Below are 11,161 nucleotides of genomic sequence, written 5' to 3'. Positions count from 1 at the left end.
TAGAATGCCCCCAGTCCCTTCATCCAGATCATTAATATATAATGTGAACAGCTGCGGCCCCAACACTGAACCCTGCGGGACACCGCTTGTCACCGGCTGCCATTCCGAAAAAGAATGGCAACCTTTTATCCCAACTCTCTGCCTTCTGTCAGATAGCCAATCCTCAATCCATACCAGTAGCTCACCTCGAACACTATGGGCCCTCACCTTGCTCAGCAGCCTCCTGTGTGGCACCTTATCAAAGGCCTTTTGGAAGTCTAGGTAGATAACATCCACTGGGTTTCCCTGGTCTAACCTACTTGTCACCTCTTCAAAGAACTCTAACAGGTTTGTCAGGCACGACCTCCCCTTACTAAACCCATGTTGACTTGTTCTAATCCAATGCTCCACTCTCTTTCCATAGACAATGGACATCTGATTGTGGCCCATATTTTTCTTGTCCCCTGAGTTTTTCAACAGCTAATCTGAACAATGAGCTAATTGTTTTCATCCATCTGTCCTTCATCATCCAGCAAAAGAGAACAACCATTTCTATCTATTTGGATGAAGCCAGTGCATTTCCAAACATAATCTTGTCCCCAACCATAAAATCTAACCATTGTAATCGCATAAAAGCAAGGAACATGTGTGAAGTGTGCACAATTGCTTAATGAATCACACCCAGAAAATGTTCCAGCTATGGTATGGAAGACTTAAGTACCCGATCCAGCCACATTTACAATCAAGCTGTTTCAGTGTCTCTGACATCTGTCTCATAAGAAGAAAGATTTCCCTCAACCGTGTTATCATAACAAAACAGTAAATTTAATTCAGTTAACTTCTATCCCCATGAGCCTCTCCCTAACTATCAGTAAGGTGTTGGAAGGCAATGTTAATTATACTTTGGTTTCATAACATGCTCTGTTTCAGTTTCAGAAGGCCTTTCAAAAGCTTGGAATCTCGCAAGGTGAATGGCACTGAATGAACCACAGGGCCAGATAAAGCCAAGGAGGTCAAACAGAAACAAAGAACCGCAGGTGCTAGAACGTTTCTGTTCTGAAGAAGGGTCACTGGATCTGAAATGTTAACTCTGCTTTCTCTCCATAGATGCTGCCAGACCTGCTATGTTTTCCTAACAATTTCTGTTTTTGTTGTCAATGACAGCCAATACTTTTGAATGAATGGAATCAAACTGACTACAACAGAACATTAACAATATCTAAATCTGGGTCATCAAGCATTAGGGAACATTTGCAACAACATATCAGAAAACAAGAAATGCAAATTATCACAGATGATGGAAACCTGAAATGAAAAAGGAAAAAATACTGGAAACACTCAGCACCTGTGCAGAGTAACAGGAACGTCTCCAATCAATGACTCTGAAACACTCTGAAGCACTAACAGATGCTCCTTGATTTGTTAAATGCTCCAGTATTTTTTGATTTTATACTGAAAATCCATCCATCTCCACGACCTTAAATAGCACCACTGGCAAGTCCCTCACCATCCACGTCACTATCAAACAGAAGTCTAATGTCCACCTATGTCAACATTATTGCTCACGAGCCAGGCTGAGACAGGTGTTGTGTGACAAGTATCTCAATTCTTGAATCCACATAGGCTCTCTATTTTGTACAAGGCTCAAACCACAATTATGATTCAATGTCTAACATTTGCCTGGAGCATCCAGCCACATTCACACTTGAGGAACTCAAAGCCAGCCACAAGGACTAGTTACTTTACTTGACTGGTATCCTATTCCTGCACTAGAAACATTTTGCCCACAGTATATATTATCTACAGGAAGTGCTGTAGCAATTGAGCAAGATTACTTCAACGGCAGTTCACTCCTCCCTTAAATTCTATCAGTCAGAATAATAACTGAAGCATTTCTGCAGGAACATCATTTCCACTCTTAACAGTTGCATTCCTTCAGTGCATTTATTATGCCTCAGTCAATATCCCAGGATTCCCACAATTAGCCCTGTCCTGAAACCTCTATCATCTTAATGACTGCAGTAATTCAAGTAAAAAACCAATTACTAACATTGGAAGTAAACATGAATAATGTGCGTTCATGTAACATTATTGATGTAGTTAAGTGTTATCAAACAAAGCTTTATAATAAGTAATAGGTGCAGATCATTTGGCCCATCAAGCCTGTTCTGCCATTCAATAAAATCATGGCCGATCTGATTACATCTTAACCCCACTTTCTTCCCTGCCCTGTGTGTCCCTTGGTGCCTTTGTCAACCAAATCGGAGCTCTGAATTCATCCAATGACCCAGCATTCACTGCTCTCTCAGGAAGAGAATTCCAAAGACCAAATGCCCTGAGAAGAAAATCTTCCTAACCTCAGTCTTAAGTAAGAAACTCCTTATTTTTGAGTTGTACCCCGAAATCAGTGTTGCTCCACGTGAGAAAACGTCCTCCCAGAATCTACCCGATTAAGTCATCAGAATCTTATATGCTTTAATACAATTATCATTCCTCTAAACTCTAATGAGTATAGGCTCACTGTGTCAACATTTTCAGTCTTGAAGACAAATCCTTAATTCCCAGAATCATCCTTGTGAACATTTTCTCTCAACTTCAAATGCGAGCTTATCCATCCTGATAGAAGGAGACCAAAACTGTTTACCGTACAATACTCCAGATATGGTCTGATAATGCTTTATACAACTGTCGGAAGACTTGCTCCGCAAAAGGCCAACATTCTATTTACTTTCCTAATTACCTGCTGTCCCCTGCATGTTAATGTTTTATTATTCATGTACAAGAGTACCCAGAACCCTCAGTACTGCAACATTCTATAATCTCTCCATTTATAATAATATCCTGCTTTTCCATTCTTCCTGCCAAAGTGAACAAAGAGTCATAGAGATGTACAGCATGGAAACAGACCCTTCGGTCCAACTCATCCATGCCAATCTAGTCCCACCTGCCAGCACCCAGCCCATATCCCTCCAAATCCTTCCTATTCATATACCCTAAATGTTGCAATTGTGTATCAGCCTCCACTACTTCCTCTGGCAGCTCATTCCATACACGTACCACCCTGTGTGTGAAAAGCAGCTCATTCCATACACGTACCACCCTGTGTGTGAAAATGTTGCCGCGTAGGTCTCTTTTATATCTTTCCCTCTCACCCCAAACCTATGCCCTCTAGTTCTGGACTCCCCGACCCCAGGGAAAAGACTTTGCCTATTTACCCTATCCATGCCCCTCACCTTGTACTTTCTCATGGAATACACCATCTGCCACTTTTTGACAGTCTTTAGCCTATCTATATCCCTTTGCAACTATTTGACTCTTCCTCATGACTTGCTTTCCTTCTTTATATAATCAGCAAATCTGATTTCAACACACTTGGTTTCTTCATCCAAATAGTTTGCCAACCTGAAAGTGACCCACTCATCCTGACTCGCAGTTTTTCTCTATCCACCATGCTTGTTATGTCGCCCATGTACTCTAAAAGGTTTGTCAAATGCACATTGTCTCTGTCTGATTGAATTATGTTTTCTAAATGTCCTAGTACCAACTTCTTAAATAGGATCAATTAAAATCATGGATGAGAAATAGACCAGAATTAAGGAAACACAGATCATGTAGGGTTTTAGGCAGAGGGAGGAGGGATTTGAAAGCAAGGATGAGAATTTTAAAATCAAGTCATAATTTGATAGGGAGCAATGTCAGTCAGCAAGCATAGCAACCTACTGAGGGTGAACAGGACTTGATGAAAAGTCCGGATGAAGGGCTTACACCCGAAACATCGACTCTCCTGCTCCTCAGATGCTGCCTGACCGGCTGTGTTTTTCCAGCACTACACTCTTCGACTCTGATCTTCAGCATCTGCAGTCCTCACTTTCTCCTAAGACACAAGTAGTAACACAACTAGGGATTGATAATAAATGCTGTTTTTGACAGCATCACTCATATCCAGAGAATAAGTAAGAAAAATATTGTCTCTACTCTCATTTCAAGTTCCCAAAAGACTTATCCTTCAAGCTTTCATCTCTCTTACAGATGTTATGATCTGATAGTACAACTTGCATATGGAGCCAATAACCTCTCTGCTACGTCTCTTTTCATAGAAATCTAATCTTGAATGAATCAAATTATTCAAGTGAAGAAAAAAACAAATTGGCTCCAATCATAAACAGCATCCTTCCCATTGATTCCAATCCCATCTTTGATCATCACTCCAGCCGAAAATGGGAACTCGAGCCATAGATGCAGAAGTAGCCATTTGGACCTCTGAGCCTGTTCCACGATTCAAACCATCATGACTAATCTTGCTTGCCTGTCTGCCATTCATAATCCTTGACTCCCTTATCAAAATTCTAATTCGTTCTCCACCAAATTCAACAAGACAGCCCCCACTACTTTCTGGCAAGAGAATTCTACAGACTGACAACCCTCTGACAGAAACCTTGTTGGGCTGTCTATTTGTTTTCAACCATACTTCATAAATTTAAAAGTCATCACACTTACATATGGTTCTGCAACACTGGACATTTCCAGCATTACTTCAGCCCTCCTCCACTTACTCCCTTATCCATATTTTTGTTATCACCAAACATGATTGTTCTAGTGTCCTTTCTCCTATCACCCACTGTCGCATTCCACAAACTCCAACTGGTTGAAATCCCAGCTGCCAGTTTTCTGACCCACACTGCTCCATCAATCATCCTGTCTTCACTACATATTCTGGCTTCCTAGTCCCCAAAGAGATACCTCCATTAATTTTACTTCCCCCTTCTGTATGTCTGCAATACGATTCAACCTTATGACCTGATCTCTCCCACTTTCCTCCTGCAGAAGTTTCATCCTCTGATACTCTCTTATTACCCCCTAGTTCAGAAAGCCCCTCAAAATTCAAACAACCTTCAATGACCTCTCCTGAACTCTGCAACATGATTTCAGTATCCGTTCCTCCAGTTTGTTCACTTCCTCTGCAGGGGGCCTTGGGATGTTTTGCACACAAATCCTGCTGTGCATAAACACTTCAGGCATTAAGACACCGTCAAACAATTTCAAATAGAAAACAAAATGAAATCTGAAACTGAAAGAAAACCATGGTGGGGGAATACGTGAACTAGTCCAAATGGAGAATGTGGATAAATCCCCTGTGATTTTAACTCCCCAATGGAGTAGGTTATGTGAATGAGTGACAGTTGTTGGTCTCTCATACCCTCAGTGTGTCCCCAAACCACCAACAGCCACGGCCCCAACTTTCGATCCTCGGCCTCCATACCTGTGTCCCCACCACCACAATCTGCGGCAGCTGGATAATATCGGCCCCGACCGTGTTAAACACCTCCTGCAGCTTGTTAATGACGGGAATCAGCGCCTCCATCGCAGCTGAGTGATTGAAGAGCGCACTGACTGACCGTTGCCCCACTTCAAACCGTCACCATTGCCGGCCACGGGAGGGGAAGGAACCGGCCGCCTCCTGGGCTCGTCGCCAACGGCAGTCACTGCGCACGCGCAAAACCCCGCCGCTCAGGGCCGCCGAAAGGGATCGCGCACTGCTGTCTGGGAACTGTAGTTCATTTCCTGGTTCATCGACCCTCCCCCCTCCACCAGGCGCAAAACTTTAAACTACAACTCCCATCCTCTCCTTCAGTAACTCTTCAATCTTGCTGAGAGGTAGGCTATTTTGCATGTTTGATACTTGAATTTGTACACCATCTGTGAATTTTATTCCAAGTCAAGCCATTTTCAATTAACACCTTTTACCTGTGTCGTACTGCATATATAATGAAATCAAAACCTTGATTTATAAGTGTTCCTGTAATATGTCAATGGTTCTAAAGAAAAATCTACTTAAAATGAAGACTCTTTCATACCAAAAATGTGCTTTCTGCTCATGAAATTTGAATCTCAAACTTTGAAAATTACATGGTATTTAAAGTGCCATAGGAAATTAGTTTGCAAAGTTTTGGTTTTGTTTCTAACTACTGTAAAGATTCGATGCTGTTTTGCTTTTATTATGGAGGAGATAGAAGGGAGAGAAAATTACCCCTCCTCAAGAGACAGGAGGATCTCCAAATAGACAACGTGATGACAATGAGAACAAATGATTGCAAAAGTTAATGCCAGGGAATGTAGATTGAGGAACAGTTAACCACTGTGAGATAAAGAGATAGAACAATGACAACAAGAAGAAATGATAATGGTAAACTTACCTTCCTCATCCTTGTTTGTAGCCTTTACCATTTTAACTATACTAATCTCTCTGTCATCGAGCTGGGTGGAACAACACTGGGCTATTTCCAAGCTTATCTAGCCAGCCAAAGCAATAAATTAATATGAAGTGGCTTCTCTTACTTTCAACTGATACCTAGGTATCAAGGATCCAATGGTCTACTCTGTGCCCTTTCATATGCTGACACTAGGTGACATAATCTGAAAACAATGTCAGGTTCCACATATAAATTTAATGAGGCAGAGCTCTGCTTCACTACCATTTCTCTTGACACGTTTGACATTGAGTATGGATGAGCAGAAATTTCCTCCAGTTATATAGTCTTCACTTCCATCCACAAACACCATTCCACAACTAGCAATTTGACTTCATTCTAGCAAACATCTAAGACTGAACCAGACAAGTGAAGTATTTACAACGTATTTGATACAGACAAGCTTCTATCCTATGCTATCACTACTTAATCTCATTAGTATGATTATGATGTGGTAGGCATTACAGAGACATGGTTGCAGGGGGTTCAGGACTGGCAGTTAAACATCCAATGCATTTACAACTTAACGAAAAGACAGGGAGGTGGGCAGATGGGGCAGGGTTGCCTTGTTAGTTAAGAATAAAATTAAATCTATGGCACTGAATGACATAGGGTCAGATGATGTAGAGTTTGTGTGGTTGGATTTGAGGAACCACAAAGACAAAAAAAACCATAATGGGAGTTATGTACAGACCTCCCAATAGTAGTCAGGATCAGGGGTGTAAGATATACCAGAAAATTTCTCCCCACCCCCACCCTCCTCTAGCTTATCTCTCCACGCTTCAGGCTCTCTGCCTTTATTCCTGATAAAGGGCTTTTGCCCGAAACGTCGATTTTACTGCTCCTCGGATGCTGCCTGAACTGCTGTGCTCTTCCAGCACCACTAATCCAGAATCAGGAAACAGATAGGGCATGTCAGAAAGGCAAGGTCACTGTGATCATGGGGGACTTCAATATGCAAATGGCCTGGGTGAATAATGGTGCCCGTGGATCCAAAGAAAGGGAATTCATGGAATGCTTAAAGATGGCTTTTTGGAACAGCTTGTGATGGAGTCTACAAGGGAGCAGGCTATTCTGGACTTAGTGCTGTGTAATGAGCCAGACTTTATAAAAGATCTTAAAGTAAGGGAACACTTTGGAGGCAGCGATCATAATATGGTAGAGTTCAGTCTGCAGTTCGAAAGAGAAGGCAAAATCGGATGTAATGGTTTTACAGTTAAAGAAAGGTAATTACAGGGGCATGAGAGAGGAACAGACAAAAATCGACTGGAAGCAGAAATGAGTGGGGAAGACAGTAGAGCAACAATGGCAGGAGTTTCTGGGTGTAATTGAGGACACAGTACAGAGATTCATCCCAAAGAAAAGAAAGGTTACCTGGGGAGGAGGGGGGGAGGGAATTAAACAGCCATGGCTGACAAAGGAAGTCAGAAAATGTATCAAAGGAAAGGAGAGAGCCTATAAAGTGGCCCAGAGCACTGGGAAATCAGAAGATTGGGAAGACTACAAAAACAAATAGAGGATAACAAAGAGAGAAATAAGGAAGGAGAGGATCAAATATGAAGGTAAGCTAGCCAGTAATATTAGAAATGGTAGTAAAACTTCCTTTCAATACATAAGAAACAAACGAGAGGCAAAAGTAGAAACTGGGCCGCTCCAAATTGATGCAGGAAGGCTAGTGCTGGGAGATAAAGAAGTAGCTGAAGAATTTAATAAGTACTTTGTGTCAGTCATCACAGTGGAAAACGTGAGTAATATCCTAATTAAGGAGAGTCAGGGGGCAGAGTTGAGTATGGTAGCCATTACAAAAGAGAAAGTGTTAGAAAAGCTAAAAGGTCTAAAAATTGATAAATCTCCTCACCTCGATGTGTTACATCCAGAGTTCTGAGGGAGGTGGCTGAGGAAATAGCGGAGGTGTTGGTTGTGATCTTTCAAAAACCACTGGAGTCAGGGAAAGTCCCAAGTGATTGGAAAAACACTGTTGTAACCCCCTTGTTCAAGAAAGGATCAAGACAAAAGATGGAAAATTATAGGCCGATTAGCCTAACCCCGGTTGTAGGTAAAAGTCTAGAATCCATCGTTAAGGATGAGATTTCTAAATTCAGGTTCAGATTTGAATAAGTCAGCATGGATTTAGTAAGGGAGGTAGTGCCTGACAAACCTGTTAGAATTCTTTGAAGAAGTAACAAGTAGGTTAGACCAGGGAAACCCAGTGTATGTTATCTATCTGGACTTCCAAAAGGCCTTTGAAAAGGTGCCTCACGTGAGGCTGCTGAGTAAGGTGAGGGACAATGGGGGTGTACTGGCATGGATTGGGAATTGGCCGTCTGACAGAAGGCAGAGAGTTGGGATAAAAGGTTCTTTTTCGGAATGGTAGCTGGTGACAAATGGCGTCCTGCAGGTTTCAGTATTGGGGCCGCAGCTGTTCACCATGTATTAATGATCTGGATGAAGGGACGGGGGGCAATCTGGTGAAGTTTGGCAAGATATGAAGTTAGGAGGAGAGGCAGGTAGTATTGAGGAGGTGGGGAGGCTGCATAAAGCCAAAATACAAAGGGATCTGGGAGTGCTAGTCCAGGATTCTCTGAAGGTTGACTTGCAGGTCGAGTCCATGATTAAGAAAGCAAATGTAATGTTGTCATTTATCTCAAGAGGGTTGGAATATAAAAGCAGTGATGTGCTTCTGAGACTTTATAAAGCTCTAGTTAGGCCCCATTTAGAATACTGTGTCCAATTTTGAGCCCCACACATCAGGAAGGACATACAGGCACTTGAGTGTGTCCAGCGGAGATTCACGCGGATGATCCCTGGAATGGTAGGCCTAACATACGATAAATGGCTGAGGATCCTGAAATTGTATTCATTGGAGTTTAGGAGGTTGAGCGGAGATCTAATAGAAACTTACAAGTCAATGCATGGCTTAGAAAGGGTGGAGGCTGGGAATTTGTTTCCGTTAGGCGGGGAGACTAAGACCCATGGGCACAGCCTTAGAATTAGAGGGGGTCAATGTAGAATGGAAAAGAGGAGACATTTCTTCAGCTAGAGAGTGATGAGCCTGTGGACTTCATTGCCACAAAACACAGTGGAGGCCGGGATGTTAAATATCTTCGAGGCGGGGGGGGTGGGATTCAAGATGGCGGCGACCCAGCAAGTCTTGAGTCTGTAGTATTCTGCCCAAGACTCAGGCAAAGTGGGGTACCCACCTTCACCACACCCTCTAAACCATTTAAAATAACTCTTACCCAGCATATTTAGTCATTTTGCACCAAACTTGAACAGTTTGGTGCTGTGCTTAAAATGACTAAAGGTAAAAATGCCTGCAGCTCACAACAGGCGGTGACCCCTCCCCCACCCCCTCCAGCAGCAGCGGAGATGTCTGCGGCCACCTCGGGGGACTTAGCTGCAGAGGCGAGCCTGATCTCCGTGATCAATAAGTTGCAGGAGAGGATCGACGCGTTTATTGAAGAATCCAGGAGCAGGTGGGAGTCGCTCTCGGTCACGCTGCAAAAGCATGACCGAGAAATTGAAAAACTTGAACATCGCGTTGGAGGGGCGGAGCTAAAGGCCGCGACCGTGGAGACTGCCGCTGAATCGAACAGCGAGTCTGGTCCTTGGAGGAGCACATCAACGACCTCGGCAATCGGGGTTGTCGAAAAAATATTCAGTTGCTGGACCTTCCCAACCGGGAAGTTTTTTTGGAGCAATGGCTCCTGAAATATTAAAATTGGAGTCCGGATCAGGCCAGGTGCAGGTAGAGTGGGCTCACCAGATTGCTATACGCAGGCCTGGGTCGGACCACTGCCTTTGCCTAGTTCTGTTCTGCCTCCAATGCTACAAAAAGAAACAGATTAAGGATTCTGGGTAATCCAAGATGGAGGACGGGAAAAAATTTCTGGCTGTAAGAGCTGCTCATTTTTTTGAGGTATTTTAGGTGTTGGAGGTGATTTCCTCGAATTCCAGGAGCAGCAATTTCTGTTTTATATGCTGTTGCATTGTTTTGGAGCTTTGGAAAAAAAAAGTCAAAACAATACAGTTTTAAAAGGAAGAGCAGACAAAGGAAGCACATGGTGAGGACAGTGCAGGAAAGAGATCGATCTGAGATGGGTACAGCTGAGAACAGAAGTGAGTCAAACAGGCAGGGACAAGGTAGGACTAATAAACTGAATTTATTTCAATGCAAGGGCCTAACAGGGAAGGCAGATGAACTCGGGGCGTGGTTAGGAACATGGGACTGAGATATCATAGCAATTACGGAAACATGGCTCAAGGATGGGCAGGACTGGCAGCTTAATGTTCCAGGATACAAATGCTACAGGAAGGATAGAAAGGGAGGCAACAGAGGAGGGGGAGTGGTATTTTTGATAAGGGATAGCATTACAGCTGTGCTGAGGGAGGATATTCCCGGAAATACATCCAGGGAAGTTATTTGCGTGGAACTGAGAAATAAGAAAGGGATGATCACCTTATTGGGATTGTATTATAGACCCCCCAATAGTCAGAGGGAAATTGAGAAACAAACTTGTAAGGAGATCTCAGCTATCTGTAAGAATAATAGGGTAGTTATGGTAGGGGATTTTAACTTTCCAAACATCGACTGGGACTGCCATAGTGTTAAAGGTTAAAGGAGAGGAATTTCTTAAATGTGTACAAGACAATTTTCTGATTCAGTATGTGGATGTACCTACGAGAGAAGGCGCAAAACTTGGCCTACTCTTGGGAAATAAGGCTGAGCAGTTACTGAGGTGTCAGTGGGGAGCACTTTGGGGCCAGCGACCATAATTCTATTCATTTTAAAATAGTGATGGAAAAGGATAGACCAGATCTAAAAGTTGAAGTTCTAAATTGGAGAAAGGCCAATTTTGACGGTATTAGGCAAGAACTTTCGAAAGCTGATTGGAGGCAGATGTTCGCAGGTAAAGGGATGGCTGGAAAATGGG

At 42.9% G+C, this 11,161-nt stretch overlaps 1 protein-coding gene across 6 annotated transcripts in view; it reads right to left on the bottom strand.

Annotated features, from left to right (window-relative positions):
• dnm1l (dynamin 1-like) overlaps positions 1-5,479 on the bottom strand; it is a 67,717-nt gene extending 62,238 nt beyond the window's left edge. For 4 of the 6 annotated variants that reach the window (XM_043709251.1, XM_043709253.1, XM_043709252.1 and 1 more), the window contains exon 1: positions 5,240-5,479. In XM_043709251.1, coding sequence (XP_043565186.1) covers positions 5,240-5,341 — 102 coding nt within the window. In that variant the 5' untranslated portion in view covers positions 5,342-5,479. Of the gene's footprint in view, positions 1-3,699; positions 3,812-5,239 lie in introns of those variants that run through there. The other 2 variants (XM_043709256.1, XM_043709255.1) reach the window with 2 other exon arrangements.
• Between the last annotated feature and the right edge of the window lie 5,682 nt (positions 5,480-11,161).

Source organism: Chiloscyllium plagiosum, chromosome 19 (genome assembly GCF_004010195.1).
Source record: "Chiloscyllium plagiosum isolate BGI_BamShark_2017 chromosome 19, ASM401019v2, whole genome shotgun sequence".
Taxonomy (NCBI): Eukaryota; Metazoa; Chordata; class Chondrichthyes; order Orectolobiformes; family Hemiscylliidae; genus Chiloscyllium; species Chiloscyllium plagiosum.
Note: the sequence above shows the minus strand (reverse complement) of the source record. Positions and strands in the feature narration are given on the sequence as shown.